The 23040-nt window shown below is 37.7% G+C and overlaps 1 protein-coding gene across 1 annotated transcript; it reads left to right on the top strand.

Moving 5' to 3' along the window:
* Positions 1–351: 351 nt before the first annotated feature.
* Positions 352–21949, top strand: LOC113774562 (protein virilizer homolog). The gene is made up of 28 exons (XM_027319106.1): positions 352–484; positions 1626–1714; positions 3833–3956; positions 5446–6105; positions 6240–6608; positions 6754–6858; positions 7016–7195; positions 9164–9305; positions 9396–9577; positions 9814–9899; positions 9982–10030; positions 10361–10427; positions 10512–10993; positions 11089–11188; positions 12808–12941; positions 13194–13261; positions 13344–13557; positions 13688–13903; positions 14112–14267; positions 14393–14446; positions 14541–14755; positions 14859–14928; positions 16654–16982; positions 18242–18371; positions 18498–19871; positions 19952–20764; positions 20857–20928; positions 21513–21949. The coding sequence occupies exons 1-28, from the start codon at positions 404–406 to the stop codon at positions 21531–21533; spliced, it is 6582 nt and encodes a 2193-aa protein (XP_027174907.1). The 5' UTR covers positions 352–403; the 3' UTR covers positions 21534–21949.
* Positions 21950–23040: the final 1091 nt, after the last annotated feature.

Below are 23040 nucleotides of genomic sequence, written 5' to 3'. Positions count from 1 at the left end.
AGAAAGACAAGAACCCAACTTCGTTCCCAAAAAAAAAAAAAAAGACCCGATCCTAATTTCTAGTACCTATGTTCCCGTATCATGGATCATTGGGCCGACGAACCTAAAAAAGAAAAGACTCTTTAGAGCTACCTCATTCACCCCCTTCTAAAACCTCATAGTAAAATATTAACCCCCAATTCCGCCCGCTAAGTTCGCTCCGAATCTTGATTTTCCAGGGGGGTGACGGGTCATCATTCGGTCAAACTAAACACTTCGATCTCAGCCCAGTTCCTTTCCGCCCGCCCACCCACTCGCCCAAGCAATTGCAGAATCAGCGTATATATATTTCAATTCCAGTCGTTGTATATCTGGAGAGCGAGAAGCAGAAGAGGAGATTAAGGGGAAAAGGACGCCGTAAAATATGAATATGGGTCGACCCGAGCCATGTGTGCTCTTCGCCCAGACATTCGTTCACCCTACTCTCGACGAGTACGTCGACGAGGTATTGTCACCTGCCTGTTCTCGTCGACCATCCTCTTTTCCTGTCTACGCTTCTTACCTTAATCTTTTTTCTTAAAAAAAAAAATCAAATTCTGTGGAATTTAGCTGTTGCAGTTGGAAAGCAAAAGTGTAGTTAGTAGGATGAGACTTGATGATTTTAATTGAAATTTAGCTTTTCTCTGGGTTGTTATGTAGGGTTTAAGGAAGAGATTTAGGACTGTGAGTATAGTCTTTAAGTTAAAATTGTCTTAAGATTTTGCTCATAGTGTTACACTTTTAACCTTTTTTTTTAAGATGTTGATTCTCTTTAGTTTTTGTTGCCATTGTTAGAGAAACCGAATAGGGTTATAGAGATAATGGGCGGCACCTAGCTGGGAACAATCTTCGTGGTCTCAATGATGAAAATAGATTCCTTTTTAAAGAATGCGGTTTGCAATAATTAGAGGGATAGAGCTCTGAATCTGGTTAGCGAAAGTTTGGATGTTTGCCTAATGATAAAGGCAATTAGGTTACAATGAAATATTCAAGCTTTGGGACGCAAGGGCAAGCAGTAACATGCTGCGTCTTTCTTGCTTAATAATCAGATTGCTTCATATACATTGTTGAAAGTTCATTGAGATTTACAATATGTCATCAATTACTTAAGAGGGGCAAAACAACGTATTGCTGTCATTAGTAAGATTTACAATATATTGTCAATTACTTAAGAGGGACAAAACAACATTTTTCTGTAGGGGTTATCATCATTGTCATTACTGTTTGTTTCGTCCCTTTAGTTTTCTTCCGTTGGGATTTTTGCAGGTTTATCTCTTTTAGTTCTTGAAATTTGTTTTTTGGTTCTGTATCTCTATGCACAATTATTCTATATTTCTAGCACTTGTGTCCTCAATGATGGTGTTCTTCTATGTTATGTCAGAAAACTAAAGGATATTTGTGGCTTGTAGGAATCAGAATACCATAGTTAAAATGGTGCAGAGGTTTTATTTAGTGTCTACATTCTAACTTTGAACTTAATTGGTGGTAAAGAATTCGAATGCTTTGGTTCTCTAGTTGCTCAACAGGTGTATAATGTGTTAAGTTTCAGTTCTGCTGCCTTTTTATTAAAGTGTTATGCTTACCAATCTACCTCATTTTCCTTCCAGGTTTTGTTTGCGGAGCCTGTAGTTGTCACTGCTTGTGAGTTTCTTGAACAGAATTCTTCATCAACTTGTTCGACTGTTAAACTTTCCGGGTACGGTTGTTATTTTGTTATAAAATTTATGATGCATACAATGTTTGTTAAGTGTAATGCTTATAATGAAGTATATAAATCTGGTTGACCATTTTTGGGGATAGTGTGTTGTAGGGGAAACTACTAGTTGAGATATGATTTGCATTCTTGTCCTTGACTTCTTGTGCCTGACTTATCTCAGATGTTGGTGTAAGTTCATAATGGGATGAGTTAGATGTATTTATTGACACAACAAGGTTAGGATATCAAAAGAATTCAAGGCTTTCAGTTCAAAACTCTTTCTTTGTTTCGGGAACAGCTGCATAACTTAACACAGTTAGAAGCCAGAAATCTTCTAGTTTCTTATGTGATATAGGCAACGCTGATAAATTGAGGACCCCTTTACTTTTGCCTTCTCGTGAAAGTGGATTGTATGCTAGTAGCTATGTCTGCTTGTCTGGTTGTATGTTGAAAGTGGATTGTGGTGCCATGTATTGTAGTCAAGAGACGACAGTTTCATATCGGATCTTGTGGAAGGAACCATATTTGGAACAATTTCTACAATAATCATCTGCTGAGTTGACTCACCTTTTGCATTAAATTAATCTTTGCTCTGGAAATACAGAGTGTTATGCATTCCTTGCACGATTTTTGCGGCCTTTAGAATGGAGATTTGAGTTACTTTCTAAAAAAGTAATATTGCATTGGGATGTTGCTACAGGAACCTTTGGTTAGATTAATTCCTAAGAATGGTTGATTGGTGTCTATGAATTACTCTTTACAAGGATTAAAATGGTTGGCAGGATGCCAGTGGTGATTCAATTTTCCATGAAGTTTGACATGTAATTTAATTGGGAAGACCTCTTCACATGGCATATATGTAGAGGAAGGGTAAAAAATTCTTTGTGAATTTGATGTAGAGAATGCCACTGCAAAATCATGAAAATGGGTATAATATTTTAACTAATTCCCCAATTTATGAATTTATGATGTAGTTGACTGTGATCCTTGTTTAGTACTTGGAGAGTTTTGTTTTGTTGGAATTGGATAGCTGGTTTATTCTTTACAAATATCTTGATGGTATTAATGTTCCTCCATAATTGTCGACCGCCTTGGTTCCTGTTAAATGAATATTATCTGGGCTTTTGTTTGTAGAAATTCTTTTGGTTTTATTAGGTACTACTTAAAAAGTCTTAAAATGATAAATGTACGGGGAAATTCATTTCCAAAATCAATTGAGAGATTTGGGTGACTTGGCTTGGACTAAAAGCATTGCTGCAGATAATTTACTAGTTTTGAGAACCAGACAGTTTGGTTCCTCTGGAGGCTTAGTATTTTCTTGGCTCCTATCTAGCATATTGATAGGGATGTAGCAAATCTGAGGAATATTGCCAAATCTGTATACAGAGCTTGTTTATCATTTGTGAAGTGGGAACCTGAAATTTGATTAAACTTTATATACAATTGAAGCTAACACTGTGGAGATTGAGGAGGATTTATTATAGGGTTACAGTAATCTGTGAAAAATCTCCTGATTTGATGCATTACAGCTAACTAATGTAGTCTGTTGATATAATATAGTTGCATCATGTAATATCTTGTGTATGCTCAAATCAAAGGCATATGCAGTCACCTTAGTTGCCAAAAGTTGAGAAAATAGCCAAATGGCTTCATATATTATTTGCTGCCACTTATTTTTCTTACATGGATAGAAAGATACACTGCAGAACCACAGGATAAATAAAATTAAGTTATTTCAGCACTGAGGTAACAAAACAGGATGAACAAATAGCTGATTTTCTTAAAGCTGACAATACAAAAATAGTACTATATGTTTTAATTGGGTATTCATGGTTGCTATCCTCAATCAGTTGGCAAGACAGGCTATAATTCCCTTAGATGGAAACTTCATAGTAATCTGACATGTCCTATACTCCTATTTATTAACTAGACTAGAATTGTTGAATCTTTTCTCTTATACTTTTGGCCTTTCTGTTGTTTTGGTGAATAAATTAGGTTCCATATTTGTTTCACTGCTGGTTGCAAGTCTTGGTGTTGTGAAGCTGTACGAATTTTTTCCCATACATGCTGTGTTTTTGCTCAAAGTATCTGCTTGTATCTATTCTTTGCCTTGTGCAGGACCTCTTCTCCTCCTTCCTTTGCTTTGGAGGTTTTTGTTCAGTGTGAAGGAGAGACAAGGTTTAGGCGGCTTTGTCAGCCATTTTTGTATTCACATTCTTCTTCAAATGTGCTTGAAGTTGAGGTTAGTTTTTGGGAAATGCTTTGTTTTATATTGTTAGGCATTCTTTGTCATGAATGCCATATGAGGCAGTCCTTGCTGTCTAATACGAAACTATGATGTGGAGAAAAAGGTAAATTTCTGCTCATTTTTGGTGGTTGGCAGTATTATTTGCGCATTGGTGTTTATCTTTTCTATTAATGTCATATAATTAGGAAGTTGTTGCAGAGCATGTTTACTGTTTGTGATGAGAAATTACTGGTGAGAGTTTTCATGCAGATTGGGCTTTGGGTTTACCGATGAATATTCTAGGCCTACATGTATCTTTTGCCACATATTAGGGCTAAGTGGTAACCTGCTTTAGGATGGATTGGAGTTGACATCTCGTTTTGCACATTTGGTCAACAAATTCAAAAGTTAGAGGTTTTTTTTAAATAGCTTTAAAATAATTTTCTTCATTATATATGAGTCACTTATCTTCTATTATATTCTCTTCAGTAATAAAGTAAAAGAAATTGAGTAGAATTGTATTTTGGACTCTTATTTACATAGTAGAAGTTTGAACTCAGCTTGCAATGGACGAACGGGGGTAAGCTGGTAGGATACTATTTCTGCTGTTGAAAATTAACCATTTTGATGGTTTGTTTCATGTCAAACTTTGTTGGCAACATGTAGATTTCATATGGTTAAATGAAATAATTAGCAACTTGTTTGTTTGATCTTGCAGTGCGCTTTCAATATTTAAGTAGAATAATGTTGTCCTACCTTGATCTATAAGAATGAATGTTCAAGTTAACTTTCTGCGAAGTGCTAGATTTGCACCATCTTCATCAAATGAGAAATTCAAATTATGCTGTTCTGCAGCTCGTCTTTCCCCACCCAAAAAAAAAAGGAAAATTTTTGCTGTTCTTATTACTACATTCATAATACTGCAGTAAGGCCCAATATGTTTCTGCTTGTAATCTTGAATACTGTAACCTTTTCTAATTATTTCTTAGTGTAGGTGCCAAGTCAAACTAAAACATCCATTTTGAAATGGATGGTGAAGGAAATAGTACATTTTTCATGAGGACTCCTTACATTTAGAGAAAGGGGCAGTTATAAGCTGTCAATCTGGCATTAACTAGTTCAGCAGAGAAACTAATATATTGTTAGTTTCATGGAAAAATGATATTTTCTTTGATTCTGGATTAAGAAGTGGTGTGTTTGGTTATGAGATTATTTGGAAAAAATTATATGGAATATTATTATAGCACTTTTTGTGATGTGATGTATGTGAGATAAAAAGGTGGTTGAAAGTTGTGTTTATGATGTAAGCTAAATAATATTTGAAAAATTTTCCCCCAATTTATGGTATCCAAACGGACCCAAGGTTAGTCAGGGTCAAAATGAAGTCTTATTTATGTGCTGCAGGTTTACATGTCTACTTGTGCTTGTTATACTATTTTACCTTTCTTCTTTGTCTTCAATCTCCTCTGTAAAGTGTTGTTGAAAGAAGTGCAACTTGTTGCAGGCTATGGTAACTAGTCATTTGGTTGTAAGAGGCAGCTATCGTGGCCTAAGCTTGGTCATATATGGGAATACAGCAGAAGATTTAGGTCAGTTTAACATAGAAGTTGATCTAGATAGCTCTTTGACACATACTGTTAGTGCAATTGAGGGAGACCTTGAAGACCTTCCCCCTGCACTCTGCCCAACCAATTTGACAATTGAGGAATCTCTATCTACCTTGAATAAGTTATCTTTCAAAGTTGCAAGAGTTGATATTCCTGTCGAACACAAGCAGTTTTTACAACTGATGTTTAAGCTTTTGGAGTCTCAGAATCTTGGAGCTGCTACAGATACCGTTATTAGTTCAATGCTATCGGCAGCCCTAGTACATGCAACTCCTAACTTGTATTCTACTATTATCAATCAGAAACATGTTGGGATGGATAAATTCAGAGATAATGGAGGATTTGATGATGTCCTTAATGAAGCTAGAAAGGAACTTATGGATGTCTATAAAACCTTTAAGCAAGGAGGGTATTTCCCTGCTGAATCTTCAACCGAGAATATGTCTTTTGAATCTGAGGCTGATATGCCTACTTCCAAACAACTGGTGGACTTGTTGAGCTTATACTTTAAGTTTGGTAGTAACCATGAAATTGCTGCAAATCCTGTGCGTTCGAAGGTGATTAGAGTCACTTTTCCTTCTTCTTTAGCTTCTTTCATGAAATTTTAGTGAAAATACGTCAATGATGATGATGAATCATCACACATTATTGACATCTTTTCTATTTCCTTTTGTTTTAATTTGAGTTTCAGCATAAGAGTGCCGTACTGTGGCTTAGTGTAGCTCTTTTGCTGTGCTCTGGTCGAGAGAGCTGCTTTCACTTTGTTAGTAGTGGTGGTATGGAGAAGCTTGGTCGTGTTCTCAATCATGTCATTCAAAACTCTCTTACTCTTAAGTTGTTGTCACTTGCTGTTGTTGAGCAAGCTACTCGGCACTCAATTGGCTGTGAAGGATTCCTTGGCTGGTGGCCTCGGGAAGACGAAAGTGTCCCTCCTGGCACCAGTGAAGGCTACAATCAGTTACTGAAGTTTTTGTTGCAGAACCAGCGCCATGATGTTGCTTCTCTTGCTACTTACATACTTAATCGTTTGCGTTTTTATGAAGTTGCATCTAGATATGAGGTAGACACTTCACTTTGTTTTGTGCAATGAAATTTCTTTCTTCTGTCCTCTCTTTTGGGAGGAGACACATGGTTGATGTTAATTTTTTTTTATATCTATTTGGCTAATAAATGTGAAGAACTCAGTTTCAGTTTCATTTTGGTAGTGTGCAGTATTATCTGTTCTTGGAGGTCTTTCCACGGCAGGTCATATTACAAGTGTCACTTTGGACATGCTTACTGGAGCTAAATTCCAACTCAAGAAGCTCACTGTAAGTCTTTCAAGCTGTTTATTTATTATATATTTTAATGAGATTACTAGTTTGTGATCAGCCAGACTAATTATAAGAAGTTTTGTAAAATAATTATCAACCTATCTTTGTGTAATGAAGAATTCATTGTTCATATATTTGACAAGTACTGCTGCAGAAATTAATAAACTTCCATGGCCCAATTGAAGATCCTTCTCTGGTGGCTCGTGCAAGCAGCACTTTGATTCCATGTGATGTTGGATCATTGTCATATAAAGCAACTAGCACCTTTATTAACCAGTCAAATTGTTGTTTTTCAAAGTGGGACACTGATCCACATTTGCTTCTGCTGCTTAAGGTACTTGTTTAGTTGATTTTACCATTACTTTCTGTTTATTTTTCCCCCTTTTGACAATTTGTTTGCAAGTTTACTGTTCCGGTTTGCGTGTCTGCTGGAAATACAAATCTTTTTCTGAGTTTGATGAGATTCTTTTTGTATACAACCAATTTAATTTGATTGATGATTTTTCAGTAAATGTTGCTGTTTTTGTTTGCAAGCTGTCTGTTGTCTCCTTTAATTTGTCCCATTTGGCTGTTTGAGGAGGTGAAGGGGAAGGAGGAGGGTTTGGGAAGATTTTAGGGACAGTTTTTTCCTCAATTTAAATTTTGCCTACTGGTGTTTACCATTTCAAATGACTCGAAGACCTCATTTATGAAGTGAGAATCATTATATTGTTTATTGTTCTTGGTTGGGGTAAGGGGTCCATTCCACTTGTATGGCTAATTGGTCAATATCTTGACAAAGTTCAGGGGTTGAGTTGGAACTAAGGTTATAAAACCTGAATGGTTGTTCTGGCTGAGTAGATATGACTATTTTTGTGTATATTAATGGTGTTTGAAAACATTTGCTATAGTAGGGATTGAAAATGAACCAATCCAAACTGATTATTGGTGTGCTCAATGTTGGCTTTGAACATGAATACATCGGGCTTGGACATATATAGCTAATCAGGAGTGAGCTTGCTTTATCTGAGTTTATGAGCCGTGTCAAACAGCCTACTTTTGCAATTGAAATAAATAGTAGGTTTTGATAAATTGTTAAGTGTAGAAAGCCTGAAATGGGGATTGAAGATATGATTTTGTCAAATTGGAAGTTAGAAACCTGACCTTTTCATTCCTAATAACTGCAGTAATAATTTCTATAAATCTTTTGACGTGGAAGTACAGTCTTGACTGCTGTAGAAATAGGCAAAATTTACTTGTTCGTTTCACCTGGTCTGTTGATCAAATAGATCCTGCAGTTTAATGGACTGCAAATCGACAAGCCATTTTATTATTATTTTTTTACAAATGGACAAAATTCGAACAAAGCTGATTTAAGAGGAGCTTGAGCCTATTCTGGGGGTCTAGTTTCTTTTTCCCTTGTGTATCATGCTTTGTGTCTGAATGCTATGGCAAAGACTTCTAGCTGCCTCTTTCAGTGTACCAAATTTATCACCTTTAACAAAGTAGGGTTACCAATCTGTTTTCCACATCTCATTTCTTGTTTCTTTCCAGTTCAAATGTGTTCTATTCAAGATTTATCTAAGCATTACTGAGTGAATCACACCCATTTTATATACATTGCACTTGATATAATGCATACCATGCCAAGGTGATGCATGAGCAGGAGCACCAATTCTCTGCTCCTTTTGCTTGTAACCTAACTAGTGCAATCTCACTATACAACTGAGTGCGTATATTGGAAAGAGAACGGACTCCGGTCCCTCTTGTATGTGTTGTATATGAGTCAATCTTGCTGTTTCTTTAGGACTTAATGCTGATCATCAGATCATTTAGTATAGTATTTTGCGTCTTCGTTCTTGTTCCACAAATAAGAATGGGTTCAAGGGGGGATATCGTGTTTAGTAGAATGAACATGACTTCTTATTCTGTGCTTTTAAAAGCATTATTTTCTTCCAACAAGTCGACCTTTTGTGAGACCGCTTAAATATTTTTTGTAATATTCTGCATTAACTTTTGTTAATAAAAGTGCTATTAAAGATAGATTCTCGAGTCCTTTTAAGACCTGTCTTACAATCAGTTGTAATTTCTATCAATGTTTACAGGTAAATAGTCATGTTTTCCCTTCTCCCCCCATGTTTCTTCAGACTGACTATAGATTTCTGCTGTTGATATTCTTTACTGGCAAGAAACTGTGCAGGGCATGTATAAGTGCTTTTCTTTTTGGCTTCTGCGTCTTTCTGTCTTTCCTTTTTATTTCTCTTTTGTAATTTATGTAATTTTCGTTCCTGTTCTACTGTGCTTATGCTGTCTTGGTTACCAGGAGAGAGGTTTTCTCCCTTTGTCTGCAGCTTTTCTTTCGTGTTCTATATTACGTACAGAGACAGGGCGTGTAGTGGACTTGTTTATGGATATTGTGTCATACATTGAGGCAATTATTCTTTCACTCCTCTTCAGCCGCTCAGGTACGGTGACTGAAGCAATTTATCCGTAGATGTATTCATCAATTCTTTCAGCGCTTTTGGATTTATATGCATTTCATCTCTCACTTTCAGGGTTGACTTTTCTTCTATGTGATCCTGAAGTGTCAACTACAGTAATTCGTGGCCTAAGGGGTACAGATGATTGGAATAAGGAAGAATCGGCTTCTTTACGCTATGCATCCGCCTTGATATCTAGGGGATTCTTTTGTCATCCACAGGAAGTTGGAATTATCGTTGAGACACATTTGAAGGCTGTAAGTTCCATTTAGTTGAGATAACTATGTTGTTGGCTCTCTTCAATGACTTTTCCTTCTTCCTGTAGCATTCTTGAAATTATGGAGCCAGATTTCCCTCCCTCCTCCCCCCCCCCCCCCACAAACACCAAAACAAACAACCCCCAAAATTTATGTACGGTTTTTGTTTTTCTTTTCTTGGACAACTGTTGATCTTTAGATGCTGCATTCAGCTGACCAAAATGCCTTTATTGTAGATTGTTGCTATAGATCATTTAATCACATCTACCCCAAACACTGAAGAATTTCTGTGGATATTGTGGGAGCTATGCGGTCTTTCTCGGTATGTATGTTGGGTTTTAGCTGCTTTTCTGCTGATAATTCACAACTCGGGGTACATTTTTAATACTTATGCTGATATGCAGGTCTGATTGTGGACGCCAGGCTTTGTTGGCTTTGATACATTTTCCAGAGGTACATGCTATCACAATTTAAACAAACCCTACCTTACATTTTTAGGTTTTCAAATTATTCCCATAACTTCCATTGAGTCACTCATCCTGCATGATTTTTCCCTCAAGTGATGCTTTTAGTTGGATAATGAGAGTAAGTCAACCATAAATTTTGTTGTTGATGATGAGAATAAATCTTCAAACTACTTCGCATTTTCTTTTCAGGTGAATGAGCGTTCATTTGTCAGAATTGCACATCTTTACTCCTGAATCTCTCATGCATTCCAATATTCTATGTTGTGTGCTGCTGAATTATTCTTTAGGTCTAATGGAAATTGTTGTTGTTCTTTAGGCTCTATCAGTTTTGACGGCTGCATTACATTCTTTAAAGGAGTTGGATCCAGTTTCCATGAATTCTGGTATTTGACTTTTCTATGGTTGGAAGTTTTATGTTTGATCTCTATAGAAGTATTATAAGAGATGGCTGGCATTCTTGTTTGCAGGATCTTCACCATTAAATGTCGCAATCTTCCATGCTGCCGCAGAGATTTTTGAAGTCATTGTTACTGATTCAACTTCATCTTCCTTGGGTTCTTGGATTGACCAGGCTAATGAACTTCATCGGGTGTTACACTCCTCTTCTCCTGGGTCCAATAGAAAAGATGCTCCTGCAAGGCTTCTGGAATGGATTGATGCTGGTGTAGTATACCACAGAAATGGATTTATTGGGCTTCTGCGTTATGTTGCTTTGTTAGCTTCTGGAGGAGATGCACATATGGCGTCAACAAGCATTTTTGGATCTGATATGATGGATGTAGAAAATGTTGTCGGAGAAGCTCCTTGTAGTTCTGATGGTAACGTCATTGATAACCTTCTGGGAAAACGCATAACTGATAAGGACTTTCCTGGTGTCGTACTTCGTGACTCTTCTATCGTTCAGCTGACTACAGCATTCCGGATTCTGGCATTCATTTCAGATAATTCGGTAACAGACAGTTTATTTGTTTATCCTATTTGTTCTTTTCTGCAGTGATATTTGTAGAAGTTTGTAGGGTCTTAACTATTGTGTGATTGGTGAAGGCTATTTCTGCTGTACTTTATGATGAAGGCGCTGTAATGGTTATCCATGCTGTTTTAATTAACTGTAAAGTCTTGCTGGAGAGGTCCTCCAACATTTATGGTGAGCACGAGTCTTGTTCTTCAGTTATTCAATTTTGAATTTTCTGTATACCTGGAGGATTTGGTGATTACTTATTTACACTACTAGTTCTCTTTAATTGCTTCCTTTGTTTGTGTAACATACATTCCATATAAACTCTTATGAAGCCACTAGAATTTTCTTGTAATCTTATTTTTTAAGCTTTGTAAACCTATATGATAAAACCAATCTGGAGAAGTATGCTCCTGTTGGGTGGGAAAAGGAAATCACTGCAAGCTAGTTGAATTCTTCCTGAGCTGATTTTGAATAGACATGTTGTAAAGAGTCTTAAAACTTGATTTATTCTGAGCTCCTGTTATAAGAAGTTATAATCTTCACTTGCTGTGTGTTGTACTGTTGTTTATATGACTGTATTCTCCAACAAGCTGCATCAGAACTGCTAGAGGCAATGCCACCTTTCTCTGTACCTCTAAGAAATCAAAGTGGACACTTGAATTGATGGTGAAATTTATGTTAGCTGACCCTGAGCATGAGTTATTTGATTGTTTTGAATTCCTTGCTCAGCTTTTTTCTATTTCCCAAGATTTCATGCAATATTTATGGTTTGTTTGGTTTAAATGAGTTTGTGGGTGGTTTGAGTTCTCCTGCATTGCTATATTGAGTCAATTCTGTGCTGCTTATTTTTCTCATTTCTGTCTGTTTTAAAGTGCTTCTGGTTTTATTATACTCTCTTTGAGTTGATCAAGATATTGTCCTCTAAGTTCTTCATGCATTTACTTTATGCTGTTTTCTGACTCTTACAAATCTTTGAGGTCATGTACATTTTGTCACTGCTGTCTTTCTAGGTGTTATATTGTATTTTTTTTCCCAATAAAATTGACAATCTCTAGAATGCCAAAAGGGAGTGCATCCCTTTTTGTACATGATTTCTACAGAAAAAGTGGAATCATTTGAGTATACCAGACAAAATTGTTCTATTTGAAGAAACCATTAGTCTGCCCAGCTATACCCAAGCAATCCTCAAAGAGAAAACCATTAAGAAAAAAGGCAACCAATACCAAGCTAGAAATCCTTTAAGGATAGCACATGCTGAAGCCCGTTCAGCCTTTCATGTGAAGTGACAAAGGAGCTCCAATTTTTGGGATTGGTCATTTTTTACCTCGCGTTAGGATTGATGTTTTCGCTAGTTTAATTGCCACGAGATATGGTGAATCACCAATAGATAATCTATTCTAGTTCACATGTGAATCACCAACAGATGATGCTGGCTTCTCCAAGAATTCTGCTCATACTAGGCCACTTGTAAATAGCAAGAACCTCTTCCTCCTCCATCTGGCTAGTCTTATAGTGTGGTCAAAAAATGGTTTTACGTCGCCACACGTTTGTGGAAAGAGGAAAATTTTGAGAACAGAATCCTTTGAGATCCTTGAGGGAGAACCTTAGCGAATCTTTCTTTTCGATTTGGATTCAAGTTATCTTTTTGTGAGGGTTTTATTTCCATTGTATTGGAGTTGGTGTGTTAGTGATTAATTTGCATATTCCTTTATTTATATTTGATGAGTTTCTTTTGTGTTGTAGCAAGTCATCTTTGTTCTTCCAAATGCTTTAATTTTGTTGAATTGTTTGAATGTCTGCCACAGATTACCTTGTAGATGAAGGTACTGAATGCAATTCAACTTCAGATTTATTGCTGGAACGCAACCGTGAACAAAGCATTGTTGATCTTTTGATACCTTCTTTGGTACTGCTGATTAATTTGCTGCAGAAATTGCAGGTGCGTGTAAAGATAGTTTCACCCAGGTTCTCTGTTGAGTTGGATTTCACAAGTGCATGGTATGATTTGGATTTTCTGGGTAATTGAGGCTATTTAACAGAAAGTAGGAAGTGATAATTTTGAGATAATGTGGGAACGTGAATTTTGATGAATAAATTCTGGATTATTTAAGCAATAAATTCTTATGTTTCCTTTGATTTTGCTTGATATCATGTTTTTCCCAGTAAGGTATTTCTTTTGCCGCATGTACAGGAAGCAAAGGAGCAGCACAGGAATACAAAACTAATTAATGCACTTCTACAGTTGCATCGAGAAGTGAGGTAGCCTGGTTCATGTCATCTTTCTCCGATTACTTGTCATTGTGCTTTTCTGAATAAAATCTATTGATTCCTTCATTTGCAGTCCGAGATTGGCTGCGTGTGCATTCGACCTGTCCTCTCCTTATCCGGAAGCCCTTGGGTTGGAAGCTGTTTGCCATCTTATTGTGTCAGCTCTAGCCTGTTGGCCTGTGTATGGTTGGACTCCTGGCTTATTCCTCTTCCTACTTGACAATCTTCATTCAACTTCATCACTGGCGCTTGGTCCCAAGGAAGTTTGTAGTTTGTTTTGCTTATTGGTTAGTAACTTTCTAATTTTATATTCTTCTGGAGTGGAATGTTACCAAATGCATTCTCTTTAATTCTTTTTTCTGTAATGCTTATGTATGAAAAAAAATTCATTTTTTTTCTGCATATTCTGTATTTCAGAATGATCTATTTCCCGAGGAAGGTGTCTGGCTGTGGAAGAATGGGATCCCAATGTCAAGTCTCCTCAGAGCATTTGCTGTGGGAACATTGTTAGGACGTGAGAAGGAGAGACAGATCGATTGGTACTTACAGGCTGGAGTATCTGAAAAGCTGCTAAGTCAGTTGACGCCACAGCTTGACAAAGTTGCGCAGGTTATCCTGCATTGTGCAATCAGTGTATGTGATTTTGCCCCCCAGTTTAACATGTGCTTATTTTTGAACTTGTTACCCCGGCAGATTTTAGTGCATAGTGGAGTCTGCATTCCTTGTTAATTGTGGGCTAATGTCGTGAATGTATACTCTCTGTGGCTCCTTTACAAAGGGGTATTAGAAGGAGAAAAAGTTTGAGTCGCTTTGATTCTAACTCTTGGTTCATATTAAACAGACATTGGTTGTAATTCAAGACATGATTCGGGTCTTCATTATTCGTATTGCCTGCCATGGCACTGATAATGCTTCAGTTCTTTTGCGGCCTATGATATCTTGGATATCTAATCAACTTTCTGGACCATTGGCAGTTGCAGACACTGATTCATACAAGGTCATTAATGTTCTGATTTTGTTTTTCCTTAAAAAAGATTTTATGCACTTGTTTTGTAGTTTGACAAGTGTGAATCTCATGGCCCTTTATTTATCATATTTTTGTTATGTTTTTTTCCCTTCCAGGTTTACAGATTGCTTGATTTTCTTGCTCTTTTATTGGAACATCCACGTGCAAAGGTTATATCAGAAGGACTTTTTGACTTGTTGCATAGTTTTGTGATCAAAAGTGCTTATATATTAAATGTAGCTTACACTAGTTTTCCTTTGTTAGCCATTGTTGCTGAGGGAGGGTGGCATTCAGATGTTCGTCAAAGTGCTTGAGAGGTGTAATGTAGCTGCTACCTCAGATGCCAAGCAGTTTCCAGAAGTCAGACATGTAGCTAGAAATGAATTTTCATGGCTTGCTTGGTGTATCCCTGTATTTAAGTCCATCTCACTGCTGTGTGATTGTCGGACATCTTTGCCGCGCCCTGTAATGCTAGACAGGTAATCTGATGTTGAGTGTTAGTTGATTTCTTTTTTTCCCCTTCCCCTCTGCGTGAATTGGTTAAGTGCAGATTACAGTGGACTGTTTTTTGTGGTTTTCTAGGCACATTCCTAAAGATGTAACTGCAGGGGAATGTTTGCTGATTTTGTCATATATCCTTAATTTGTGTAAGGTACGCTGCTTTATTTGGTTCATGTGTAAGTAAATATGCACTGCTACATTCTCAGAACTAGAGCTTGACCTGTGCAGTAATATTGTTGGAACTTCTAGTTGGCTGATTTGTTTTTTGTGTCAATTAATCCTTCCTTGCGTGTAATAAGACAATAAAAGAGACAATCTTGAACTTTGTAAAGGTATTCAGCAGTCCAGGCAACTCTTCAGTCAAGTGAGACTTGAAAAAAAAATGTCGAAGATAAATGAAGCTGTCTAAAAGCAAAATCTAGTTCAAGAAGCTTGATCCTTCTGAAAAATATTTGTTTCGCTTCTTGGTTCCATGGAGGCACTCAGCTGGGGAGTCTGCTTTCAATTTCTCATGTAAAGAAGTCACTTGTATGAAATGAAAGAGTTCACAGGAATTTGCTCTACTTAGAAAAGTGAAAAAAAACCTTAAACAACAACTTGGGTTTCTGTTGTGCGTTCTCACTCTTCAATTATGGATTTGACTATTTCTAGTGTATTGAACTAAACTTTTGCATCACGATAACAGCAGAACTGCATTTTGTCTCTCGTACTCAGAATGCATCTGATCTTAATTAACTCTGTTCCTGTCCTTTACACATAATGCTTCTTCTACTGATGATCTATTTTCCAACTTATCTATAATTAAAATCAATTGTGCATATCTGGATATTAGTTTCTATGATTGAAAGAAATTGCCAAAAGAAAAAGTGAGTGAACTAGAGTATTCCATTACCTTTGTCAATCTTTCTAAATTATGTTTGAAATTCATATGTTCATTCTTACTTTGGCTTACTATGATCTTTCCTTCTTGTTTTCATTTGAAACCTAATCAACAAAACAGGTTTTTTGGGGTTTACTTTTCTTTTCCTTCCTAGAATCAGATATTCCAAAATGACCTTAATGTGCTGCCTTCCCACAAGCAAATCCTGTGTCGTGATATTTGGTTATCTTGTTGGGGATATAACTGTGTAACATTATAACTCAAATTGTGCCGTATCAATTTGTTTTTTTCTCTCCTGTATTTGGCTTGTTGGTTGTGAATTTTGTTTTTTTTTTTAAATTGAGTCGCACTTGGTCTTCCATTTTTCTTCAGTTTGCACTATGCACTGTAACCTTATCCCGTGCCTCTTTTTTCCCTTCTCTTTTAACATAAAAACCAAACAGGGCAAACTTTCTGCTGCATCTTGACCATCTGCCTGTGTTGCTTCCTTCCTGCCTGCTTCTGTGTGTGCATGTTGTATGTAACTATGTCTTCAACTGGCTGAAGCATTAGACTTGAACACATATGTTCCCATTGTTAATAATTGTTTTACCATATTTGTCCACTCTTGTGCTTCTGGTTGGTTTAAACTCTACCTTTTTTCTGTCCCCCCCCCCCTTTTTCTATTACACCTTTTATCGTATTTCGTTCATAGAGGGTGGTGGCTCCTGAATATGGGGATTCTTCTAGATGGTTCCAATGCGAAAATCTTTTGTTCTCTGAAGTAGATTTCAAGGCTCTGGTAGTTCTTGTGTCTTTACAGGTGTTTTGACAAATATATATATGAAGTTGTTCCTTTTTACTTGCATGAAGCATTCAAATTATGATATTCAACACACTTAGCATCCTAAGCCTCATACAGTGGTTTTGAGTTGGTGCTGATTCTGTGATACTTTGTCAAATCTTAGTATGTGGTTTTATCTTACTTCATGAAATGATCTTTGGGTTGTGTTGTAGGTCTTGCCAGTTGGAAAGGAATTACTTGCCTGTGTATCTGCTTTCAAAGAATTGGGTTCCTCTGCTCAAGGCAGATCTGCATTGTTATCCATTTTTCTGAAAGTTCAGCCATTCATTTTTGAGGACTCTGCAGTTGAGAGGAGTCGTGCTGATGATAGGGACCTCAAGATTGTTAATGCCTGTGAATGGAGGGAGAGTCCTCCTTTGCAAATTTGCTGGAGTACACTGCTAATGTCAATTGCTTCAAATGATGGTTCGCCAGAATATGCTGTTGAGACCATTGGCCTATTGGCCTCTGGTGCTTTACTCTTCTGCTTGGAGAGAGAAAGGTCTTGCTCTTATTTCTTCAATTATTTTTTTTTACTTTGTTATATCCATACCTTTTTGCTTTTCTTGATTTGTTTTTCTGCTGAAGCTTGATTTGTCATTTCAATTTATGGTTATTGCTGTTAATTTTGTTAAAGAAATAAAAGTAGAAGATGCAAAAAAGGGCAAATTATTCTCTGTACATATTTTCCTAAAGCAATGGGCAAAGACTCTTGACCACACTATCATGTGTTAAACTTTCTATATATTAAAATACTTACGATGAGGATAGATTTGGACCATATGGTCACAGATTTAAAGTATATATGTGAATTCTTCGACTTCTTCACCATGTCGCCGACCCTGCTTGTTTTGCATACTCATCTGATTGGTCTTGTTTCTGTTTTTCTTTCCTTTTTCTTTGGCTTTTTAAGTTATAAACTACTTTGATACTGTTGGAATTTTGCCATGAAAGCTTAGTGGTTCTATAAATAAAATATAAATTAAGTAATTGGTAGATAAGGACATTAGATGCTAGAAGACATGAAAGATAAAGCAAGATCATCTTAGGCTGTTAAATTTGAGACAGCATCTAAGTAGTCTTTCTTTATACTTGAAAGGAAATGAAACTCGATTGGTGGTACTGAATATTGTCCTCAGTCCAAGATCATTTGCAATTTAGGTAGTTGAGGGATATGTCATCTCGTTCTAATTTATGCATGTTGATGACTTTACCGCAATTTTAACAGTTTATCAGGGGTTTTAGCAGGTGAGGAGTAGCTGACCTACTACTGTTCTGCATCAGGTTTAGAGTTGTTAAGTTTGGTATGGCACTGCTTTAATTTTATAATGTTGTGGTTGGGGATGAACAAAAGTTTCATAAGTGCTACACCGAATGCTAACCTCCTTGGTCTTGGAGCCCTTCTTTTCTGAGATTTTGCATCATAAGTTGTACCTATTTAGAGGATTTCCTCCTTTTAATTTATTTATATTTTTTATTTGCTCCATTCTTGATGACATTAGTTCTTCGAGTAGCAAAATCTGAGGATTGACAAGTTTATGTATTAAAGTATCAGAATGAGGTTAAACATTGTGTGTTCTATGCTAGATCCCAAAAACTCCGAATTTTGGGCCTTCATTTACTGTTGTCTGATAGCAGCTGGTAGCAGTATTATATTTTTGCCTAAATAAATAATTTTTACTTCCAGATTTAGTTTCTGTTTAAATGTTTTCTGCATTTATGTCACTTGGTATACACTAATATCTACTTGGGCACTTTCAGCCTGAACTTGGAGAGAATTACTGCAACTAAGTTCCTTTTTGGGATTGAGAAGGATGGGTGTGGTACAGATAGTTTTCTTGACGAAAGCATGAAATCACTTCATGAACTTGCAAATATATTGGAGCCAGAGGCAAGTGATGATTATTCAGCTTCTTTTCATAATTCCAGATTTTCATTCTGCATTCTTGAGTAGTGATATATCTTTGTTGGGTTTTGAACTACTGTTCCCTTCTTGTATTGGGTCATTATTGTGCAGGTAATGGAATCTGCAAGCTCTTTATTACTTATGTTGCAAAAGCCTACTCATGCAGTAAAGGTCGATGATATCAAGGCCAGTATCCTTCCCTCGTCATCAATTGCTGCATCAGTTTCTACAAGGATACATAGAATTGCCGATAGTGGTGCTGAAAGGATTGAGGACTATGATTTAGGTGAATTTGGAGACAAATTCTTATGGGAATGTCCTGAAAATTTGCGTGATAGATTGACGCAGACAGGTCTTTCAATGAAGCGGAAGATTTCCTCACTGGATGGGCCTAATAGGCGTGTCAGAGCTGATAATGCCTCGACTGAAACTATTGCTCAAAGTTCATTTTCACGGGGCTCAGTTCCCCCTGCTACTTCTGGTCCGACTCGAAGGGATACATTTCGGCAGCGCAAGCCCAATACCAGCCGACCTCCTTCTATGCATGTGGATGACTATGTTGCTAGGGAAAGAAATGCTGATGGTAACAATAATCCAAATGTAATTGCTATTCCACGCATAGGATCCTCTAGTGGGAGACCTCCGTCTATTCATGTTGATGAATTCATGGCCAGACAAAGGGACCGCCAACATCCAGTGGGAATGGCAGTTTCTGATGCAACTGCACAAGTGAAAAGAACAGCTCCTGAAAACAATAAAGATGCAGAGAAGTCCAATAAATCTCGGCAACTGAAACCTGACCTTGATGATGATCTTCAGGGAATTGATATCGTTTTTGATGCTGAGGAATCTGAACCTGATGAGAAGTTGCCTTTTCCTCAGGCAGATGATAATCTGCCACTACCTGCACCTGTTGTGGCTGAGCAAAGCTCTCCTCACTCGATAGTGGAGGAGACAGAGAGTGACTCTAACCTAAATGCACAATTGGCTTCTAATATGGATGAGAATACAAACAGTGAATTTTCTTCAATGATGACAGTTTCTCGTCCAGAGGGGTCATTGGCTCGAGAACCAAGTATTTCTTCAGATAAAAAATTTCCTGATAAGTCAGATGATTCAAAGAGCTTCATAAACAAGATTTCCAGTGGTTTTGACTCAGCTGTGCTTGCAAGTAGTTCAGAGCTTTCTTCCTCCACTTATGCAAACGTTAATAAAGTGTCTGGGCAGTTATCAACTGACTCTAGAATGACAAATAATTTATACTCAAAAGTGGGTCTACAACATGGTGGTTTACCTTCAGCTATTGGTTCTCAAGGATTTTATGACAAAAAGTTTCATCTAAATCAGCCTCCCTTACCTCCATACCCACCTCCACCAACAATTTCACCTTCGCCGTCTCAAAATACTGATGCTGTTGGCAGTCAGTCTTCTCCTTTTGTTCATTCAGTGGCTGATGTGCAGCCTCCATTACCACCAGGCTTTCATGTGAGGGACTTTATTTTTCTTATTTCAAAGTCTTGCAATTCTATTAACATACCACTAATAAGTCAATTTGATTTTTGCAGGTTCAGGCAGAGTATCAATCTGCTTACACAAATAGTTCTCTGGCATCCTCAAGTCCCCTTACCGATTCCAAGTTTGGTCGGGCAACTCTTTCTTCACCTGGTGGATCTACTAGACCCCCTCCACCTCTTCCTCCTACACCACCTCCTTATTCAGTTAACGCTTCTACGTTATCCTCATCAAAACCTCTGCCCTCACAGTCTGTAGTTTACAGCCAATCTGTTGGAGCAGTTGACCTTCAGCAGACCTCCATTGCATCATCAAGTGATGCTCGACCAAGTAACCTTTCATCTTCTGGCACCGTGGTGACCTCTTTTGCGCCAGCTCCTTTAGGACCCCCATTGCTCTTTGGTAGACCTGGCTCCATGCCTGGTAATCTTTACGGAAGCAGTTCAGCCCCACAGCATATGGAAAATTTGCCAAATATTTTGCAAAATCTTCCAATCTCGTTGCCTGCTATTCAATCTGTACCATCTCTTACTCAGTTGCAACCACTGCAGCCGCCACAAATTCCACGCCATACAGCACAGAGTCTGAGGCCAGTTATTCCATCTTCCCCCCAGCCGGAGCAAGTTGGTTCCTTGCTTCCAAGTTCCTTGCAATTGCAAATGCAAACATTACAGATGTTGCAACAGCCCCATGCCTCTCCAGCTCACCTTTATTATCAGACACCACAGACCGATAATGTTTTGCAACCACAGCTGGTTGAACGTTCTCAATTGCAGCCTCTGCATCAGCAAGGTGATGGTACATCTCAGCAACACGATGCTGGAATGTCCTTGCAAGATTTTTTCAGGTCCCCAGAAGCTATTCAGGTAGATCTACATTCTGGGTCCAGATATAATGTAGTGTCTCTTGAGCGGCTATTTAACTGATTTGGGTCATGACTCTCTGTATGCTATTGCAGTCTCTATTAAGTGATCGCGATAAACTGTGCCAACTTCTGGAACAGCATCCAAAGTTAATGCAGATGCTTCAGGTTTGTTGATCATTCCACATGGTTTCCATTTCTGTCAATCTCTTTGTCCCTCTCCCTGTCTCTCTGTTTCTCTCTCACTCACTCACACATGCATGCATATGCATGCACATAAAGTGTGCCTGCATACACACAAGCACATCTATGTCCCACTTGCGGATGTCCTCCAAGGTAAAACTACCAACTGCTGTATGCGTGCAGATATTGAAGTTAATTTATCATTTACATGCATTGTCTATTTAGTCATACACATTTTAACATTTCCTCTTATTGGCTTCTATTGAACTTGGAAGTATGCTTTAGACAGACTACATATTAAGTTGCTATGCATGAGAATATTTTGGCCAATGTTTTTGCTGGAGGTTACCTTCGGCATATAGTATCATGACTATAACTCCACATTTTTGTAAAGTTTGATCCTGTTTAATAGTTGATTAAATTGTCTTTTTTTGTTCCTTTGTCTGTATGAATCGTAATATTTTCTCGTCTGTATTCTCACCATTTCACCAGCAACAACATTGTTGTACTCATTCCTTGGATCTTGCGCATATTGTAATAAGGCACGTGATTTGTTTGTGGTTTCTCAGGATAGATTGGGCCAGCTATAGTTGCACTATTGGCAACACTGTGCATTGGAAGCTTGACGCTGATCTGTCTTCGTGCAGCTGTAATGAAGACTACATAGCAATAGTTTCAGGCTGTGCAACATGGTACCAAAATTTGTGCCATTCAATTGTCCCGGTTTTATTTGGTCATTCTTCTTGTAAATTGCTGTATGATTTAAGATTCTGCAACTAATTTGCTGTTGCAGGTGTTGTAAATCATATTGCTCTCTCTCTCTCTCTCTCTCTCTCCCTCCTAGTATTTCTGTGATGGAATTTATTCATTGTCAAATAGCATATTTAGTGTTCCATGTCAAACCAAGCCGTCCATGTACTTTTTGACAATATGAAATATACAAGATGGCAAGGAACCCTTCTGAGGTTCAATATGTTAGCAGCTGGCTTTGTATACGTGCCTGAAATGAATGGTTCAATATTCCTATATGTTCAAAGTCAAGGTTCCACTTTCTAAAGGAGGTCTAAAAGTATTCATTCCTCTACGCCCGGGAGGAGTCTCGTACAATGTTGTCTCCTCGGCCGAGTGCAACACAAGGATTCTAGCATAAAAACCGGTGATGGCCAAATAGTGTCACTTGGTCATGTGCTGGGGATCTTGATAATAAAATATAATTAGGGGCAATAAACCCATCAAAGAAGCGATATTTAAGAATTTCAGAAAAGCGGATGCTGGATGTCGGAAACTGTTGCAGACCCTGTGCGCCTGGATGTCTGTTTTCTGAAACCCATTTGTAGTTGTTTATAAGATTGTTGATAGAAGAAGCGCGGTCGGAGGGGGCAGTGACGGAGTCAGGATTTTTTTTTGGGGGGGCCAAAATTGAAATTTCATTCAAAGATGACTAATTCATATATATATATATATATATATATCAACTCTCATAATATAAACTAAAATTGAAAAAATTTAGGGGGGGTCAATTTTATTTTACACACATATTTACATATTATGAATTAAAATTCTCAAAACTTAGGGGGGGCCATGGCCCCCCTCTGCCCCCCGTTGGCTCCGTCATTGGAGGGGGCTAAACATCTTCGTGTTCGTGGATGAACGGGTAAAGGCATGAATATGGCCAATCGATCATGATCTGATCACTGGACTGGTAAAAAGGGAATCACACCCGACTGAATTTAGTACTAAAATAAACTAATACTAATAGAGAGACACTGGGAATAGAATATGCACGCACGATCCAAGAAGCCCATGATCCAAGACACCAGTTTCCCAAGTCATTCCTGGGCTACTATAACATGCCCAGTTGCGCTCCTTACGGACCCGAGACATTCCCTGTCAGGGAACCCCCCCCTCAAATCTAAGCTTCCTCCCGCTCGCTCGTGGAACTACCTGCCTATCCAGTTGAGTACCTACTAACAAATAAGCTGGAGAGCACTCTTCATGAGCATATACGTGGATTTTTGTGTACATATTTCATCAACCTATCTCTTTTTTTTTTTTTTGCTTTTTTTTCATGAGCTAGTTTTATTCCAGTTTGTGTTT

Source organism: Coffea eugenioides, chromosome 6, assembly GCF_003713205.1.
Source record: "Coffea eugenioides isolate CCC68of chromosome 6, Ceug_1.0, whole genome shotgun sequence".
Taxonomy (NCBI): domain Eukaryota; kingdom Viridiplantae; phylum Streptophyta; class Magnoliopsida; order Gentianales; family Rubiaceae; genus Coffea; species Coffea eugenioides.
This window is presented reverse-complemented; position numbering and strand designations above follow the sequence as displayed.

Coding starts and splice junctions, on each gene's coding strand:
- LOC113774562 (XM_027319106.1), top strand. CDS start 404: ATGAATATGGGTCGACCCGAGCCATGTGTGCTCTTCGCCCAGACATTC. Junction 13,904..14,111: donor TCCTGCATTGTGCAATCAGT/GTATGTGATTTT, acceptor CATATTAAACAG/ACATTGGTTGTAATTCAAGA. Junction 19,872..19,951: donor CATTACCACCAGGCTTTCAT/GTGAGGGACTTT, acceptor TGATTTTTGCAG/GTTCAGGCAGAGTATCAATC.